The following is a 20,689-nucleotide window of genomic DNA, read 5'->3' on the forward strand; positions in this document are numbered from 1 at the left end:
ACCCCCTTTTTTTTACATCAACACCTTAAGACTACACTATACAAATCTAACTATATAGTTTATCTTTAGATTCCTGAGAGTTAACCCCAAAGCCCTTTTTGTTTTTGTACTTGAAAATATATCCAATGTACATTTCTGAGCTTTAATGTTTTAGAAGGCTGATTGAGGAGTCCATAGAAACTGTTCTGGACCTCATTTGAACCTCTGCTGCTAAGTTATTTAAGCAATTGTGAAACATTTCCAGCACATGCAGGGTTATTGTTTCTTAATAAAACCATGCCATTAGCTTAATTTTTTGTTATGGTCTCCCTGTTTTTCTCAGTGATCGAGTACAGTGGAAAGTACTTAGCCAAATGGGCACACAGACAGGTCTATATTTTAGAGATTAACTTTTCTGCTGAAATTCCCAGTTTTGAACTTAAAGGCGCTACCTACCTGATTTTCAATTACAGTATTTAGATAAAAGTAGTAAAACTAACACAAGCAGTATGAAAGATTAACAGGGACAATAATAAATATAAATTTAATCCAAATGATATCTATAAGTACTGCTTAGTGAGAGTGCCTGTCACTAGACCCAGTACAGAACAGATTCCATTTTATTAATTTAGAGACATGTGCAGACAGTTATTTTTAATATATTAGAACTGAATTAAAAAGGGAAACTCCAGATTAATGTTGTGGGTGAAGGAATAATTATTTTATTACAGCTTTTTAGACTTTTCTCTAAGTAAGAAAGAGCCCCTGCCTAGATGATCATAAAATTAGACTTAATAAATTATGTGCTATTTATAAATTATGAATAGTTAATTTCTAAGTTAGATTTTGATGAAGTCAAACTGTTTCTGACTCTGAGCAAGGCTACTAAAACTGTTGACTTTGTGCTGCTATATCATGCTTTAAAGAATGTGTGCCCCATACCTCAGAACCTCACTCCTAAACTTTAGCTGAAAAAAAAATAGTTTAATATTTATTTTGGATAAACAGTCATTTTTAGGAAGATATAAAGATATTGTCTACCAGATGAGTCAGTAGTTTCAAACAGCTGTATTTATTTTATTAGATGAAAAATACTAATTTGTCCTTTTTCTAATCATTTATATAGGCATTAATTCATGGACTAAACAGACATTATTACTCCATTACTATTAACTATCGGAAAAACGAATTGGAACAGAAGGTGAGCTTTAATTTTTTACCTTTGAGGAGGAAAAATGTCTATTTCAACAATATAACTGTTACCTGGTTTATTTGAATTTAAATTGTTGACCTCTTTCATTTATTGTAGTCAAAAGTTTTTTCATTCCTCTTGAATTGCAGCATAAAACAAAGGAATATTTTATTGGACAAATTGAAAGACAGTTTTACCTTCTTGGTATGTGCTAAAGCAGAGGAAGAAGTAGGAAACAAACATTCCAGCTTGGTTTTATGATAAATTAGAAAAATCTTTCTTCTAGGTCTGTGATTTTTATGATTAATTTATCTTCTCCAATAAAATAACCTTTTGTCACTAAATTGCTAGATAACTTTCCAGATTTGAAAGGAATAAATTAGATTGTATTTGTATTGTGTTTTTTAAAAAGTACCATGTTACTTAGGATAAACTTAGGATAAAGGTGAGTCAAAAGGGAAATGCATTTTAAGGATTTTCAGATATTCAGAGTTAAATTTGTACACCTTTTTATAGTAGTAAAATTTGATACTTTAAAAACTGCCTAGCATCTTGATGAATTAAGGTTTTTTTCAGTTCAGTTCAGTCAAGTCACTCAGTCGTGTCTGACTCTTTGCGACCCCACAAACCGCAGTGCGCCAGGCCTTCCTGTCTATCACCAACTCCATGAGTTTACCCAAACTCATGTCCATTGAGTCAGTGATGCCATCCAACCATCTCATCCTCTGTTGTCCCCTTCTCCTGCCCTCAATCTTTCCTAGCATCAGGGTCTTTTCCAATGAGTCAGCTGTTTTTATCAGGTGGCCAAAATATTGGAGTCTCAGCTTCAACATCAGTCCTTCCAGTGAACATCCAGGACTAATCTCCTTTAGGGTGGACTGGTTGGTTCTCCTTGCAGTCCAAGGGACTCTCGAGTCTTCTCCAAAAGCATCTCCAAAAACTTCTTCAAAAGCATCAATTCTTCGGTGCTCAGCTTTATTTATAGTCCAACTCTCACATCCATACATGACTACTGGAAAAACCATAGTCTTGACTAGACGGACCCTTCTTGGCAAAGTAATGTCTCTGCTTTTTAATGTGCTGTCTAGGTTGGTGATAACTTTCCTTCCAAGGAGTAAGCGTCTTTTAATTTCATAGCTGCAATCACCATCTGCAGTGATTTTGGAGCCCAAAAAAATAAAGTCAGCCACTGTTTCCCCTGTTTGCCCATCTGTTTGCCATGAAGTGATGGGACCGGATGCCATGATCTTAGTTTTCTGAAGGTTGAGCTTTAAGCCAACTTTTGCATTCTCCTCTTTCACTTTCATCAAGAGGCTCTTTAGTTCTTCTTCACTTTCTGCCATAAGGGTGGTGTCATCTGCATATCTGAGGTTATTGATATTTCTCCCAGCAATCTTGATTCCAGCTTGTGCTTCTTCCAGCCCAGTGTTTCTCGTGATGTACTTCATATAAGTTAAATAAGCAGGGTGACAATATACAGCCTTAATGTACTTCTTTATTGATTTGGAACCAGTCTGTTGTTCCATGTCCAGTTCTAACTGTTGCTTCCTGACCTGCATACAGATTTCTCAAGAGGCAGGTCAGGTGGTCTGGTATTCCCATCTCTTTAAGAATTTTCCACATTTTGTTGTGATCCACACAGTCAAAGGCTTTGGCATAGTCAATAAAGCAGACATAGATGTTTTTCTGGAACTCTCTTGCTTTTTCTATGATCCAGCAGATGTTGGCAATTTGACCTCTGGTTCCTCTGCCTTTTCTAAAACCAGCTTGAACATCTGGAAGTTCACGGTTCCCGTATTGCTGAAGCCTGGCTTGGAGAATTTGGAGCATTACTTCACTGGTGTATGAAATGAGTGCAAATGTGCGGTAGTTTGAGAATTCTTTAGAATTGCCTTTCTTGGGAATTGAAATGAAAACTGACCTTTTCCAGTGCTGTGGCCACTGCTGAGTTTTCCAAATTTACTGATATAATGAGTGCAGCACTTTCACAGCATCATCTTTCAGGATTTGAAATAGCTAGAATTCCATCACCTCCACTAGCTTTGTTTGTAGTGATGCTTCCTAAGGCCCACTTGACTTCACATTCCAGGGTGTCTGGCTCTAGATGAGTGATCACACCATCGTGATTATCTGGGTCATGAAGATCTTTTTTGTACAGTTCTTCTGTGTATTCTTGCCACCTCTTCTTACTATCTTCTGCTTCTGTTAGGTCCCTACCATTTCTGTCCTTTATTGAGCCCATCTTTGCGTGAAATGTTCCCTTGGTATCTCTAATCTTCTTGAAGAGACCTCTAGTCTTTCCCATTCTATTTTTCCTCTATTTCTTTGCATTGATCGCTGAGGAAGGCTTTCTTATCTCTCCTTGCTGTTTTTTGGAACTCTGCATTCAGATGCTTGTCTTTCCTTTTCTCCTTTGTTTTTCACTTCCCTTCTTTTCACAGCTATTTGTAAGGCCTCCTCAGGCAGCCATTTTGCCTTTTTGCATTTTTTTTCATGAAGATGGTCTTGATCCCTGTCTCCTGTATAATGTCATAAATCTCCATCCATAATTCATCAGGCACTCTATCAGATCTAGTCCCTTAAATCTATTTCTCACTTCCACTGTATAGTCATAAGGGATTTGATTTAGGTCATAACCTGAATGGTCTAGTGGTTTTCCCTACTTTCTTCAATTTCAGTCTGAGTTTGGCAATAAGAAGTTAATGATCTGAGCCATAGTCAGCTCCCGGTCTTGTTTTTGCTGACTGTATAGAGCTTCTCCATCTTTGGCTGCAAAGAATATAATCAGTCTGATTTCTGTGTTGGCCATCTGGTGATGTCCATGTGTAGAGTCTTCTCTTGTGTTGTTGGAAGAGGGTGTTTACTATGACCAGTGCATTCTCTTGGCAAAACTCTATTAGCCTTTGCCCTGCTTCATTCTGTACACCAAGGCCAATTTTGCCTGTTACTCCAGGTGTTTCTTGACTTCCTACTTTTGCATTCCAGTCCCCTATAATGAAAAGGACATCTTTTTTGGGTAAAATTTGATACTTTAAAAATTACCTAGCATCTTGATGAATTATCATTCTTTAGCTTCTACTATTTTAGGGTTATCTTGAGTACAGTTTTTCTGTCAACTAGTTAGAAATATTCTGCCTATTGCTTTTTGAAATTATAATCTGAACTTCTTTTTTCTTTCTTTATTACTGCAATTGGTCATCCTCCAAATAATCTTCTTGCGTTTCTCTCTGAGAAAGACTTAAAAAAGTCTTAAAGAGCAGGAGTACTGTTGACAGTCAGTAAGCTTTGCATACTACATACACTCTGAAGTTCAAACGTGATAAGTAATCAGTAGTAAACAAGATCTTCTTACTAGTTGAAAGTGTTCCCCACAGAATTACCTTAGAAGGGATTCTAGTGCATATGGTGTATTAGAGGTAGAATAGGAGGGCTCCCTATAATACTCCCTTTTTCAACCAGATCACTTCCATTTTCTGGCTCATTTATATTTTGTGGGGAGCATGTGCCATGTAAGATTTTCTGAAGTTTGATAATCTGTTGATTTAAAACTTCTAAGCCACCAATAAACTCCCTCAAAGGTCCATGGTTTTGAGTGAGGTGCTGCAGGGGGCCAGTTCTTCCTTGACCTGAGGGGAGACACAGAACCATAAAACTCTCTTCCGTCTGTTTGCTTTTGTTCCAAAGTTCATAGCAGCTTTGGTAGATTTAGTTGATAACTGAAAGAACATTTTCAACACTTATTTTAATTTTATGTAGACTAGGTACAGGCCGTGGGTAAAAAGGGTACCACTCAGACACAAACTGAAAAATTCATTCAGATACATAAATATATTATAAATATGTTGTCAGTCTTATATCTGACACCTAACTGTTTGGAAATATCCATCTAATTACATCAGACTTTTCCTTTTCTTCTTCCTTTTATAGTATCCTATAAACTTAGCTACCATCCTTGGTATTAAAAAAGCACACATATAAATAATTAATTAATAGTATATTTATGTTCCTGGCATAGCTCAGTTCAGGTGCTTTCTTAATGTCAAAAGCCCTGCCTTTATTCTTATCCCACCAACTTGTATACTTAACTCCAAGTCTTACCTGAGGGGCCCAGTGCAATCCTTGTCCAGGCAGGGTGGGATTATTATTCTGCTCTGTGGGAACTTTTTTGGTTTGCTTTCGAAGTGTCCAAAAATCCTGTTCTCAACACTTAATTAAAGGTAGCTTTATAACATTGGTATATATAGCTTTATAGCATTCCCTGGGTTGGGAAGATCCCCTGGAGAAGGAAACAGCACCTCACTCCAGTATTCTTGCTTGGAGAATTCCATGGACAGAGGAACCTGGTGGGCTACAGTCCATGGGGTCGCAAAGAGCTGGACACAACTGAGCGAATAACACTTTCACTGTCTTATAACATTGGTAGTTGCAACTGCACCAAAATTTCCCGAAGATGTATTTTCTAAAACATTATCCATGGTGAAGATGGGAAGCACTGAAAGAAATTGCGGCTACATATGCAGGAGTTTTCCAGGTTTTTTCAAACTACTCTTGCCTCCATGAGCCCTAGGGGAGGAATCAGGGAATTTGGAGTTTTTGTGTCTTAAAAATGCTCATAGGTGATTTTGACTTGTAGCTTATTCTTCAGCATAAGGAAAACTTTGAACTGATTTTAGCTGCAAACAGTTCTTTTGAATTAAACTCACTTCTGACTGTGTCTTTAGAGCCTCGTGCCTTGTGGATCTCACTTAAAGTATACTGCTTCTAGGACCTACTGTATAGCACAGGGAACTCTGTTTAATGGTGTATGACAGCCTGGATGGGAGGGGACTTTGGGGGAGAATGGTTATATGTGTAAGTATGGCTGAGTCTTATTTGCCGTTCCCCTGAAGCTATCACCTTGTTAATCGGTATACCCCAATACAAAATAAAAAGTTAAATAAAGTATACTGGTTCTCATAGCAAGAAAACAACAATCATTTTGTAGCTACCATTTTTTTGGTATTGTGTAATTCTATCAATCATTTAGAAAACTCTTCTTATTCACTGATACTCCTCAACTGAAGGACATTATTTATAGAACAGGACTTCAAGAAAAACTGTCTTAGGAATTTGAACTTGAAAATTGACGAATTTCTAAGAATTCAGAACTAGGAGTCCAGTTTGAGAAATAATGAGCTAAGGTGTTTAGTTCTGTGATCACTAATAGGATCTGATCCTAGTTTGCTGATGTGATTGCAAACTGGATGAATCTGATTTTCTTTGCAGTTTTATGACTTTTCATTCTGATATAAAATTTAAATTTAAAAAATTATAGACAGACTGTTGGAATTTGAAGGAAACTTGGAGATTATCTACAAGCCTTCAATTCATAGGTAGTGTAAACAAAGGCTCAGAAAGACAGACACAAAGTCATTCAGTAAATGAGAGCGTTTACCTCCTTATCTTGGTATTTGAAAGCTGGACTATATGAACTGTTAGAAATCCTTTGCATAACATAGTAGTTTCATTCATTCAGTATATACTTATTGAGTATTTGCTATGATCAGATTATGATCTAGATTCTAGAATCTAGACCGTGGTGATTTTGAATTAAAGTCCTTGCCCTGTTGATTTCTCTTTAGTGAGAGAGAAATGCACTAAACAAGAAAACACAAGTTTCAGCTGTTTATAGTGTTATAAAAATAATAAAACAGGTTAAGGAAAGAAAGATGTTTAGGATAGGGTGGAGTGGCTTTTTTATAAGGTGGTGAGAAGTGGCATCTATCCCTAAGGAAGTGAGAAAGGTAAGCTATACAAAGATAAAGAAAATAGCCTTTGAGGCAGAGGGACAGCAAATGCAAAGGCCGTGGGGTTGGAGTATTCCTTAGAGTTTCATTAATATAAATTTAGGAGGATGCTCTTTAGGGTTTATTTAAATTAATAAAATTAAATTTAAATTCATTAATTCCAAAAGTTGTTTGTGAAGTTGTTTTTCAAGACATAAAGGAAATTTCTTCAGTATAGAAGCATAATTAATTTTTCTTTATGTTTTTTAGATGTTGTTAAATTTGCATAAGAAGAGTTGGATGGAAGGTTTGACACTTCAGGACTACAGTGAACACTGTAAACATAATGAATCAGTGGTAAAAGAGATGTTGGAATTAGCAAAAAATTACAATAAGGTAAAAACTTATTTTCAACATTTATTTCTTATAACCTTTGGAATATGTGCGATTAGATATCAGGCATTATATAAACAGTTAAGGGCAGAGTGGCCTATTTCATAGATCAAATAGTAAATATTTTAGGCTCAACAGGCCATCCCGGCCATCCAGTCTGTTGCAACTACTCAACTCTGCCGTTACAGTGTAAAAGTAGCCACAGACAATAAATACATAAAGGAATGAGTGAAGCTGTGTCTTAGTAAAACATTTACTAAGACTGGCATCCAGCGAGATTTGACCCATGGCCTGTAGTTAGCCAGCCCCTGTTGTAGACCATGTAAAATGGTCTTTTACATTTGAAATCTCTCCATTATTCAGAGGACTTTTTCTTGGAAGGGAAGGAGGAACGAGGAGATGTGAACAACAATAGCATTTAGTGCTTCATAACATGTAACTTATGAAATTTCCTGTTTTTCATTAAATAAGTATTTATTGAAAACCTGTTAGATGCCAGGCTCTGGGGATATAGTAAAAAATAAGACCTATCCTCCTGGAATTCATTTTCTGGCCGAGGAAACGAAGTCAACAAATAAACACAACACAATACATTATAATTAATGCTGTGAAGACAGTAAACAGGATGATATAAAGAAGAAGAGCAAAGGGAGACCACTTCATATGAGGATGTGAGAAAAGTTATAATTTTGAGACTCTCCTAAAAATGTTTATTGTACGCTAAAGTATATATGGGGCTTTCCAGGTAGCTCAGTGGTAAAGAATCCACCTGCCAACGCAGGAGACACAGGAGACTTGGACTCGATTCCTGGTTCGGGAAGGTCCCCTGGAACAGGAAATGGCAAACCGCTCTGGCATTCTTGCCTGGGAAATCTCATGGTCAGAAGAGCCTGGCAGGGTACAGTCCACAGGGTTGCAAAAAGTCGGATGTGACCGAAAGGCTGAGCACATGCACACACACAGAGATATACGTGGTCGTGGTAACATTTTATTCACAGATTTTTGTTCTTCACGATTTGAAGCTAGAGGTCCACAGTCAAGGTATTGGCAGGGCCTTGCTCCCTGTGTGGCCTCTAGCAGGGGAGGATCCTTCTGTTTGTTTTTCCGCTTCTGTTGGTCCCCAGGTATTCTTTGGCTTGTGGCAGCATAATTCTAAACTATAACCAAGGTTATGATTTCAGTGTATCCTTTTAGGGTGGACATGATTCAACTCATAACGTATGTTTTTCTACTTTTTTGACCAAAATCCATATAAAGAATAGATTTTACATTTCGACCCAATACATGGAATGTATTTGTATGTATGTGTATATAAGTGAAGTGAAAGTCACTCAGTTGTGTCCAACTCTTTGCAAACCCATGGGACTATATAGTTCATGGAATTTTCCAGGCCAGAATACTGGAGTGGGTAGCGTTTCCCTTCTCCAGGGATTACAACAGAAGTTCTGTGAAACAATATTTACTCTTTTACAAGTGATACATTCTATTGTCTTTCTCAATTTGACTTGATTTCATTCTGTTTCAGTTATATATATACATATTATGTACATGGACATATAGCTTGTGATCTATTAAAGGATCAAAAACCTGCGATTTGTAAAACATATATACACACTGTATGTACAGTGTTATGGTTACAAATATTTATCGAATATCTTCTGTGCAATTTTCAGTGAAAACAGGGATTCTTCCTTCATCTTTAGGAAAATAAAGGCAGTAAGAAAAGTTCAGTACCAGAGTACTAGACCATAACTGGTGTGTTTGATAACACCTTAGTATTCAAATTGTCCACAGACCAGCTGCATCAGTTTCACTTGTAATCAATGCAGGCTCTTTGACCTACTAAATCAGAATCTACATTTTAACAAGATTTCCAAGAAATTTGTATACCCATTCAAGTTAGAACTTAGAGAACACTGCCATAGAGAAGTCCAGGTGAAGTCCTGTAGTTCAAAGCTTTTTGTTTTCAGCTGGGAGAGACCCAGGATGCTTTTTTAGAGAATAATAACATTTGAACTAGGCCTTAAAGCATGAGTAAGATTTGGATACACAAAGAAATGTTACCCCAAGCCAGCTACATATCATGAGCAAAGACTCGGAGACAAAATAGGCAAGGGCATCTTTAGGAAACTGTGTTTGGGTAGAGTACATAAGAAGCGTGTACATGAAAGGCTAAATAGTGGGCTAATAGATTTTTAAATTACTGAAGTCAAATAACAGTCTGGAAAATCAGGATAGTTTATTTTTTGATTAGGGGCATGATATACCCAGAACCTGACTTTAGAAACATAATTTAACAAGAGTATAGAAGAAAGTATTGTAAGAGGAGATTTGAAATGGAGATTCTTCTTAGGAGGAACTTCCTGTTACCCAAACAAACGTAGTAAGTGTCTATGTGGATTATAGCAGTGGTAGTAGGAACAGAGGTATCAACAGATTAGTAAAATAAAATGTGCCAGTTGGATAGATAAAGTGAAAGAAGAAGGAATAAAAAATGAATTAAAGTTCTCCTGCCTAGGTAACTTGAAGTATGTTAATACTGTTAACATTTCCAGTTTAAGTAGAAGTAGAAAGATTGAGGGGCTTCCCTGGTAAAGAATCCACCTGCAGTGCAGGAGATGCGGGTTTGATCCCTGGGTCAGGAGGATCCCCTGGAGGAGAGCGTGGCAACCTACTCCAGTATTCTTGCCTGGCGAAACTCATGGACAGAGGAACCTGGTGGGCTATCATTCATAGGGTTGCACAGAGTCAGACACCACTGAAGCGACTTAACACATATGCATGCACTGAAAGACTGAGAAAGGATATGAAGAGATTAAACAAGTAAGGAATTCCCTGGCAGTCCATTAGTTAGGATTCCACACTTTAACTGCTGAGGGTACAGGTTTAATCCTTGGTCAGGGAACTAAGATCCCACAAGCCACAGTGTGGCAAAAAAGAAAAATAGAATTTAAATAAACAATTCACTAAGTGGGACTAAAAATTGACAGCAAGGGCTAGAGCTTTTGGAGACAGGTAAAATTGATATTAGTTGTCACAGTTAAAATTGGTATTAGTTGTCACAGCAAAAAAAAAAAATTAATTTTTTTCTTTTTAATTTAAAGACATCTTACAAAATATTAGCCAAGAGATAGTGTGTAAGATTTGCCGAGAGTTAACAACCAGTCTTTTGAGAGAATGGAGAGCTTTGGAAAAAATGTTGATGAGCCCATACAAGCTAAAATCCAGCAGAATTAGGGTTGGCTTTGAAGAACATTGCCCTGATTTATATGTAGTGTTCCAGCTAGAAATCTCCATTGGTTCTAGATTATAGGGAAATATATATATATAATGTTTCTAGTATATGTTGTAGAGATTAAAGAGAAGAAATTGTTTATTGTATTTAAAACAGTTAACTTTTATACATTAAAAAGTTAAGACTTAAGTTATTATTCAGCAGACTGTAGGAATGGTTTTCATTTCTCTGTAACATTACAAGTTTAAGTAAATTCTTATTGGTATCACTGCCAGGAAATAACCTATTTATGGTTACTGCTGCCCATCCACAGAAGTTTTTCCTATTTTACAGTTTTAAAAAATCTCTGTAGTACTCAAAAACTTGTAAGGTTTGGTTATAAAATGAAAACAATGTGTAAGCTGTGATATGAAGGAGTCCAAATTTGGGGCTGTAATTCCCTCTGTGATTGAAAGAGAATGTGGTGGAGTTTTTAGTAACACTTAAAATATAAAAAGAAAGGCCCATACAACTAGTTCCTCATAGTATTCTTTTTAATTGGTTGGCGTTTTAAACTAAGGTAATTATAGTTAGGTGCCAGTTAGCTCTGAAAGTGAAAGAAGGTTAGAAAATAATTAAATTCTTTTGTATCAAGTTTTTGATTTCAGGTCTGAAGTCCACGCTGAGAGTCTGCTTGACTGTTAATCGTTGATTTCTCTGTAATTACTGAACTTCAACACCCACAACTCTTTCATTCCAAATCTACTAGTTTATTCATGCCAAGATGCATCAGTATTTTAAAACTGATAATATTTGATTAGATATTTGTAAATAAGTATGCCAGTGAAAAAAGGAATTGTAGAAGGCATTTTTAAGAATAGCATAAAAACATAAAAATTTACTTTGTTTTCAAACATGTGGCCCTATAAATTTAGAGATTTGATAGTTTACATTTTGGGTAGAAAAACTTACTGCTTAGTAACCGGAAAGAAAGTTTGGATGCAACTTTTATGTAACATAAAATAAGTAATTATATGATTACATTGGTTTACTAAAGTAGCTGTATTAAATAAGAAAGTCTTGTTTTGTGCTAGTGCAATAAGATAAGAAAAACAAAATAATATATAAATATTAGGAAATCAGGCCAGATTATCATTATTTAAGTATGATAAGATATGTTTGCAATCAAACATAGAAATATATGAAACTAAGCTAGAATGCTATTAGAACTATTATGACTGAGAATTATATAGGTTACAGTAACCATGCAGTTGCATATGGTGAAACGAGTTATAAAAGGCAAATCAATTCACAGTAGCATCCAAAATTACAAAATACTTAGGAATAACTACCATAAAAATGTAAATGTATAAATATATATGACTTTTTTGAAATACAGTAAAAAAAAAATTTGTGAATAAATTCCCTTGTTTCTGTAAGGGAAGACTCAATATTTGTAAAGATGTGGTCAAGCTTCCCAAAGGTTACTTTAGTGTTAGTAAAAATGTCAGTGAGCTTTTAAAATTTTGATAACAATAAAGTTTGTCTCCAATAAAAATGACATTTATTGAATGCTTGTTATGAGTCCGACCAGCAGAAAGTATTTAGACCTATAACACAGAAAAGGCTAGTATCCAAAGAGTACATAATAGACACATAAATCCTACAAAATAATTTTAAAAAGCAATAATAAATTGATAACAAAACTGGCAAACTCACTGAAGACAAGTGGCATATAAACATGAAAAAAAGTTCAACTTTATTATAAAGTATTCAAAGAAAAAGTTAATAATATAAGTAGTTTCTTTTTTCTTTTCAAATAGAAAAAAAAGTGGTTTGGGAGAATGTGCCACTAGTGGGAAAATAAAGTGATATATAACATTGTTGAAGGCCATCTCCCATTTTATCTTTCACTTTTAAGTGCATGTAGCTCTTTAAGCCAACATGTTCTCTTTTAAGGATTTATTATGAAGAATGAAATTTATAAGTACTAACTTAAAGAAATATTTAAAACTTGCTCTTATGTATATAAAATGAAATTGTGTAACAATATTAAAAGTTCGTGCTATGTTACCTTCCCTCCATTTTTCAGTGATACCTCCCTATCTCTCATATATCTCAGTGTATTATACTGTTAACAGTGTTACCTCTAAGGTGGACGGTAGGGGAATTTTATACTTAATGTAAATCCTGGGTTTTTTTCAGTTTTTGCACCAAGTATGTTTTATTTATTACTAAGATTGTGTTAGCTTGAAGTAACAATGGCTTAAACAAGATAGGAGTGTATATCTCTTGCAGTTCAAGGCCATGTGAAACTTTGAAATTACTGCAAACCCAGATATCTCCATCTTTTGCTCCACTTTCCCTGTATTGACTTTTGTCCTTTGTATTTCGTCATGATTCCTGGGTTGCTAAAGCTTTAGCCATCCCATCTGAGTTTCAAGCAACAGGAAGAAATGCAGGGGCAAAAAGGATATTTCTCAGATAAATCAGTTCCTTTTCAGGATCCTTTTCTTCTATAAGTCCCACACAGCACTTCTGATTATATCTCATTGGCAGAACTTAGTCAAGTGGACATACTTTGCTTTGAGAAAGGCTCTACAATACAGTCTTTTACCTGGGAACATAGCTGCGTTTAATGAAATCAAGGCTATATTACAAAAGAAGGAAAAGACATATATTGGGTATGTAACTAGTAGTAGAGTCTGCCATAGAAATTTTTTTCTACAAGCTAAACTACAGTTTCTATTATGTATACAACACTTGTATGGGCACACACATGTGCTCTTTATTTTATATGTTTTATATAATTACATTTTAAAGTTGGATTCCTTCTAGTATTTTTAGAAAGAATTTACACTGTTCGGGGTCATTTAACAAATCATGGGTTTGCTTTATTCAGACTGTGTCATTAAAAACTAATTATTTCCCAAATTGCCATGAATGTTGCTTTGAGGTCTTTGAAGATAGATAGGACTATATTTAAGTCACAGTTTTATTGTGGCTTATTATTGACTGTGTGTCCCCATCATTCACTGAGTATACTCCTTTTTTGTTTATTTCATACTGTATTATAATTTGTGATTTATAGGCAGGTAGAGTAAATCTCAAATGTGACCTTCTTGAAGAACTGTCTTACTTGTAGTGAGTACTTAATAGTTATTTACTAATATATAAAATATTGAAAATTCTACTTTTGAGGACATGCATGAAAGCATTTTCAAAAGGAGAGTTAGAAAGAAAATTTATAGTATAAATATTGATGTAATTAACATATAGGAAGGAGATAGTGCCTAATTTCTTTATGTAAAATGTAGATTGATTATTTCACTGGACTGTTTTAAGGATTTTGTAAATTACTATGTATATGTTAATGTTTAATTACTAGTGACTGTAGGAAACCCACTTTTTTGTTTTCCATATTCGCATCTGTAATACTTTCTCAGAGAGTTTTCTAATTGTTTCATGTTTGTTAATTTTGCTTTCCCAAGTATGTTTTCTAAAAGCCATTTCTTTAAACTTACTCTCAATCCTCATAACCCATAATAGTTAAATAGTTAATTCAGTTAAATAGTCAATTCATTGACTGTATAAAAATCAAGAAAAAAGTACAATGTTATGTTCACTGGCAGTTATGCAGAGATTGTTTAATGATGAAATAATATACCATACACGTGATTTTTTATAAAGCATGTGCTTAAATGTGAGCATGGCATGTTATAGAGTGAATACAGCAAACATGTCAACGGGAAAAAAAGAAGCCCAAGAAATGGGCTTGGGTGGAATGATTGGTTGGTATCACCAACTTAATAGACACAAGTTTGAGCAAACTCTGGGAGAAAGTGAAAGCAAGGAAGCCTGGCATGCTCCAGTCCATGGGGTCGCAAAGAATCAGACACGACTTAGTGACTGAACAACAATAAAGTGAAATAAGAGACATATGTCATAAAAGCAGAGGTTAAAGAATTAAAAAAGAAGAGGGTGTATTAGAAAAGGTCTTCAGAAAGTCCAGGTAAATGGAATCTATTGGAATTTACAAGGTGGAGAGATCCTTAAAATCATATTAATGAAGTGCCCAGGATCCAATCCATGTTTGTCAAAGGGAAAATTAAAATGGTCAAATTTAAAACAGAGGTTTTCCATTTGAGAAATTTGACCATTACCAGAAAAAAGACAGTGAGATTAATGGGTTTGGTAAAAGCCTCTTTAAGATAGGGGTACATCTGAGGGGATTGTGATAACATTACAGACCAAATTCCAGGAATTTCTTAGAACTGTGCAGACCGTGCATGATGGGATAGCCATCTGGGGGTCTTTGTTGATAAACTGTTAAAAACGTTTCAAGTGTGAATAGCCACAAACATTTTCAGTGCTTTTTTGTTGGTTGAGTAAACCGAAGAGCACGAATGCAAAAGCAAAATTTGATGCCAAATCACAGAAGTTGCCATAAACACAGAAGTTCCCCTAGTGAGGACATTGCCTGTGCCTGAATTTCATTTGTTTCTGCTGGTACCATTTCTTAATTTTTCCTGGTGACTAGCCAGAATGAAGACGAACTGGTCTTGCCCAGAATGGTAAAGTGATAAAGGTAACTTAGGTAGATGGAGAAAATATTTAGGGATTTGTTGTGATGATCTGATCTATCTCAGAATGTAAGAGATGTGCTTACTCTTTTGTCATGGGGGTTTGCAACCTTCGTATATGCCTAAATCTACAGCTGCTCCTCATTTTCCAGATGGCATCTATGGCTGGGAGTACTTTTTACCATCTGCACTTCTCAAAGAGTTTGTGAACTCTCTCTTTTAATTATTGGAAATGGAAAAACTAATTGGTAAAGTGGTTAAATGATATAAAAGATTTTAAAAACTGAGTGAGAGCTTTTTATATTCTTTTTATTTTTATATTCTGTTTAACCTTTCAAATAAGATCAATGCTTTAAGTGGTTTTTTACTTTCATCTTTGCATGTCTGCCATCTTTGATATTTGCAACACTCCAGAATACTGCATAATAACTGTTTTGTACATGGATTGGTATTTTGAGCCAAATTCCAAAACCCTTACCTCCTTCCAATACTGTAAAGTACTATTGTTGGCATGGAACAACTAACACTGAATGGATATAGAGTACAAACTTATGTGAATTGTTCCATTCATCTAATGTTTTCAGATTGGTAAGATACAGTGTCATGATTTGTAAAGGTAATTTAGAAAGACAAACTTTTTATGTGTTGCCAGTGTTTGCATGTATGTAAAACACTAAGATAATGGGAGACACAGTTTTGGAGATCCTTTTTTTAGCTAGCTGAGAATAATGAGTGACATCTGACTCTGAAAATGAACATATTCTCTGTCTAGGGAATTCTGGATTTGGAGTGTTATTAACTTATTTTCTCTTCTTTCAGTCTTATGAGTCATAAATATATTTCCTAATGATGTGTTGTAAATAAGGATCCTGTAATAATCAGTAGATAGATACAGTACTTATTCACCATCTTTTCTCTTTAGGCTGGTTCTACTGGGGAAAATTCTCCAGATAGTTTGTCCATTTATAAAATTAGATACTTGCCATCTTTGCTCATTTTCAAGTTCTCTGTTTACAAAACTATTAAGAAGGTGTGAAATGCAGCCAAACTTCCCAGTTTATGGGAAATGTCTGATGATTGCATTTCCTACATGTTCATTGTTCACACATGAAGAAATTTGGCAGCTGTGAGATTATTAAGTTTAGAGTATCCAAATCTAACCCTCACTGGGATTTTGGTTTCCTGCTTTCTACCCCTACCTTCTCACTGCCCACCCCCCATGCTTTGTAACCATATTAAGTGCTGTGGTATTATTTCTTAAGATTGATGATACTTAAATTTTCTTCATTTTCCATTTATTAAAATGCTATGAATAAATCATAGATTAGGAGTTCACCTGATGCAGAGTCCTAGTATCAGGCAGTGGCATACTCAAAACTGTTAAGAAGGAGGTTCCTTAAACTTAGAATTCTCAATAGTTTATGTGGTGGTGCCACTATTAGGGTAGAGGGCAAGAGAGGTAGCTAATATAAATGCTGTAATTATTTCAAAATTATTCTAGAGAATTTATGATCATACACATAAAAGTTTGTAGCTATGAAAATAGTAGAAAGTGATTTGTTTATATGGTTTGATTGATTTAATTTTTCCTTGATTTGGCATTTAATTCAAGTAATTTTTTGGTGTTGAACACCTCAGATTACTCTATTTCTTCATGATTATGAAAAATCATATGGAGAAATGAGAATTTTTTCTGAGTACATATTTTACTTTTAGAGATGTAAATATGTGAAAGTATTAAGGGAAGATACTATATGATCTGTTAGGTGTGGATCAAAAGTCAGCAGCAGGTCCTTTGATCCTAAGTGCTTTGCTGTGCTGTGCTTAGTCGCTCAGTCGTGTCTGACTCTTTGTGACCCCATGGGCTGTAGCCTGCCAGGCTCCTCTGTCCATGGAATTCTCCAGGCAAGAATACTGGAGTGGGCTGCCATGCCCTCCTACAGGGGATCTTTCCAACCCAGGGATTGAACTTGTGTGTCTTATGTCTCCTGCATTGGTAGACAGGTTCTTTACCACTAGTGCCACCTGGGAAGCCTCCTAATAGATACTGGGTATGCGGGGGTTTGGCCAACAAGAAAAAAGAGACAAAAATAATAGGAAATTGTGGGAGAAACATAGAGAAAGTAGGAAAAGAAGACAAACTAGTTAGTACCCCAGTGCCACAAGCAGCTGCCTTAGGTTCTTCCTTCCTCCCATTTAGCCATCCATCAGATAATTCCATAACAGTTTTCAAATGGTTAACACTTCCATTTGGTGATCCAATTTGATATTTTCAGTTTTTGGGGGGTTTTTTTGGACAAATTTCTTAAGTCTGTTTTCAAAATGATGGTGGTGATAGTTTTCATTACCCTGAAGGATTAGCAGAACTGCTTTTTTGCCCAATAAATTGCTTGAATAAAAGAGTCGTGAATGAAAATTAATGATCATCATCATCTTTGATTATTTTGCAGTGGGAAAAGCACATTTAGAATTTGAAACTCTGTCCTTTGTGTTTCCTTCACAGGCTGTAGAAGAAGAAGATAAGATGACCCCTGAACAGCTGGCAATAAAGAATGTTGGCAAGCAGGTAAGGTGTACTGTAATAGGTTATGTAGTCACAGAATAACATGTTCTTGAGAGTTAAAACTATTTTGGAGCCTGTATGATTTTTTTTCTCCCCTGTTTTCACTCTACATTTTTCTTCTGTCATGTAAATGTGATGCTAATTTTAAAGGTCACTGAATTATTTGATGTCAGAGTCTTTTTGCCATCTATAGAGAAGTAAATCACAAATATATACCTATGAGAGATTATCTTTAGTGAAAATAGTAGAAATAAATTAGGAAACTTGCATCCTGAGTTAATTTTCCAAGTATTGTTTTTATCTAAAATAATATTATCCTTGAAGATAATAGAATGGTGGGTTTATTTCATACATAACAGTTTTTTAAATGATATATAATTTGTCAATATGTAGACTTCAATTTATAGGTAATATTCTTGAGAAAGCTTAAAGCCCTGTTGGATTTTACTGAGTGAAGAGAAAGGGTTTCAAGTATTTGCTCTTTCACTTTACCAAGATGAAATATATATTTTAGTTCCTATTTTTCTGAAGGTTTGGGGGGAACACACCAACCAATTAAAAGAATCTACAGATTAATTAGACTGTTTTTTAAAGAATGTTGATTACATTTTTTCATTTCATGGAACATGGTTATCATATTGCTGATGTTGGCAGAATCTTGATATTTCAGATGCAAGACACTAAGCTGTCTTTGCTTTCAGCCATCCTACCATATGCTCTGATCCCATCACATCTCACAAGCTATGTAGGTTTGGGCCAGGACCATTCTTGGATGGGAAATCTCTAAGAATCACCCAGCTGCCACAAGAAGTAATGTAGATAACTGCGGGAAGTGTGTTACCAATTTGCCGCAAAACCAGTTACTCCAATAGAGCAGTAGGGGCAAAGGTTCTAACTTAAATATCATAATTGACGAAGTCAAATCCCACTGCATTCTGAATATCATGGTTTAAATAACAGTAGAAACCCTCCAAAACCAAAATGAGATATAATTCATCTTATTCTTTCATCCTGTGTGATAACAGTCACCCTTGTTGTCTTTTCCCACTACATATTTTATTTTAATATGTAATATTAGATCACCACCTTGGAACCTAGCATTCAGTAACTATTTCTTGAATAAATGACTCTGATGCTGTAGTTTCTTGATGTAGATTCAGTTTAACAGTTAGCAGCAAATAAAAGGAGTAAATCAAAAATGAAACTGAAAATATATATAATTGCAAAGTTTAATAATCATCACAATCATTTTTTAAAATATCATACTTCACTAGTTTGGCCTAGTGCGTGGCAAAGGCAAAACTGGCTATAATGGAATCAGACCAGTGTCTTTTTCTCTCGCCAGTGTTAGACTCATTCACCTAAAATGCCCTAAGGCTTGTTTTTTTTAACTAAAGAAAATTTAGTATTATGGTCTACTTATTTGAAATTATCTGTATCGTGGTGTGCCTCTGGGTGTTTTAAAGAAATCAATGTATTGAAATTGTAGTTCAGAAAGCAACAGCCAAGAAGTAATTTCAGTGGTGAACATTTTTTTAAAGTTAGGATTCTTGGTATTTTAGCAATGCATATAAGAAAATAATGCTTTAATTGAGAATTTTTTATTTTGTACAATGTATACCCTTTATTTCAAAGCTTTCAAGTTTTTAGCTGAAATATTTCAATCAGGTCTGCCTTAAACATAAATGTATATTAAGCATTTTAATTTAACTTCCTTTATTACAGTGCAACCTTAAGCCTTATTTTTAACTCATATTTCAAAATCAGATTTGATCAGGTTTACGTTAACGGATTGTACCTATATTCTTTTCTGTGATACATTTTTTCAAAATAGCTACATGAAATATTCTTAACATTTTAGAATTGATCCAATTTGTATTTAAATTTTTAAGTTACTAATAGTGACTTTTGATCCAAGAGTATTTCTGATTTAAAGTACTATTTGTGAAATATTAAAGTCATATAGAAATTAAAATTATAGAGGAAGTGATGAGATTCACATTGAACTCTTACCTATTGGTATGTGTCTGCTTTGAGCAAAGTACCCTCTCAGACATTGAATATATGTGAATGGCAGAAAATACACACCTATAATCAAGCTTATACATACATATAAAATACTGTTAATATTTTTTATCAGATGATTTCAAGCTGTATAGAATTCCTTGTGACTCTTTATAATTTCTGCTGCAATCATAACATTGTGTAAATCAGCCTTTCATTTATTTTATCAGCTCCTTAACATTTTAACAGATTTAGTAATCCTGAAAATGTAATAGCATATTAGGAAAAGAAAATTTTAAAATATATATATATACATTTAAGTTTGGCTTTCTTTACCGATTTCATCAGCTACTGAAAAAAAATCTAAGCAATTCGTCTACCAGTAATATGGTTCTTGTCTTTTTTTTTTTCCTTTCCTTCTTCCTTTTTTCTTCTAGGACCCCAAACGTCATTTGGAGGAACATGTGGATGTACTTATGACTTCAAATATTGTCCAGTGTTTAGCAGCTATGTTGGATACTGTTGTATTTAAATAAAGTAATGGAAAAAGCTTTTAGTGATACTTTCAGTGTATAGTCCTCTGTTGTTCCTGATGCTGAAAATCAAGGGACCTCCGAAGGTGTATTTGGTTAAAAGTAAGACATCTGGCATCATTTGCAGCACTGTAACACCTTCAGTCTCCTTTGTGCAATTACTTCTGTTTCTTTAGTCAGGGTCTTTGCAGATTCCAAAGTTGTATAAGAATACATCAAAGTGGACAAATTTTGTTAAGATCCCGTTTAATATTTGAAGAAATCAGTAACACAAATATATTTTGATTGTTGCTTACAAAATAAAATACATTTACAATCTATGTCTCCTGAGGTCTTTTTGGCACTGGGTGGAATTGACAGAATAACATTTGACAGTGCTCTAGATATCTCACACAAAGATACGTTTCCCTTTGCAATTTAAGATAACACAAAATATCAGTATGCTAACAAAACTTCACAAAGG

General features: G+C 34.9%; 1 protein-coding gene across 2 annotated transcripts in view; it reads left to right on the forward strand.

Moving 5' to 3' along the window:
- Positions 1-20,546, forward strand: part of PSMD14 (proteasome 26S subunit, non-ATPase 14) — a 99,864-nt gene extending 79,318 nt beyond the window's left edge. For both annotated transcript variants that reach the window (XM_043487704.1, XM_043487705.1), the window contains 4 exons: positions 1,106-1,180; positions 7,207-7,332; positions 17,630-17,692; positions 20,131-20,546. In XM_043487704.1, the coding sequence (XP_043343639.1) occupies positions 1,106-1,180; positions 7,207-7,332; positions 17,630-17,692; positions 20,131-20,229 (363 nt within the window). In that variant the 3' untranslated portion in view covers positions 20,230-20,546. The remainder of the gene's footprint in view (positions 1-1,105; positions 1,181-7,206; positions 7,333-17,629; positions 17,693-20,130) is intronic.
- Positions 20,547-20,689: the final 143 nt, after the last annotated feature.

Source organism: Cervus canadensis, chromosome 15 (assembly GCF_019320065.1).
Source record: "Cervus canadensis isolate Bull #8, Minnesota chromosome 15, ASM1932006v1, whole genome shotgun sequence".
NCBI lineage: Eukaryota > Metazoa > Chordata > Mammalia > Artiodactyla > Cervidae > Cervus > Cervus canadensis.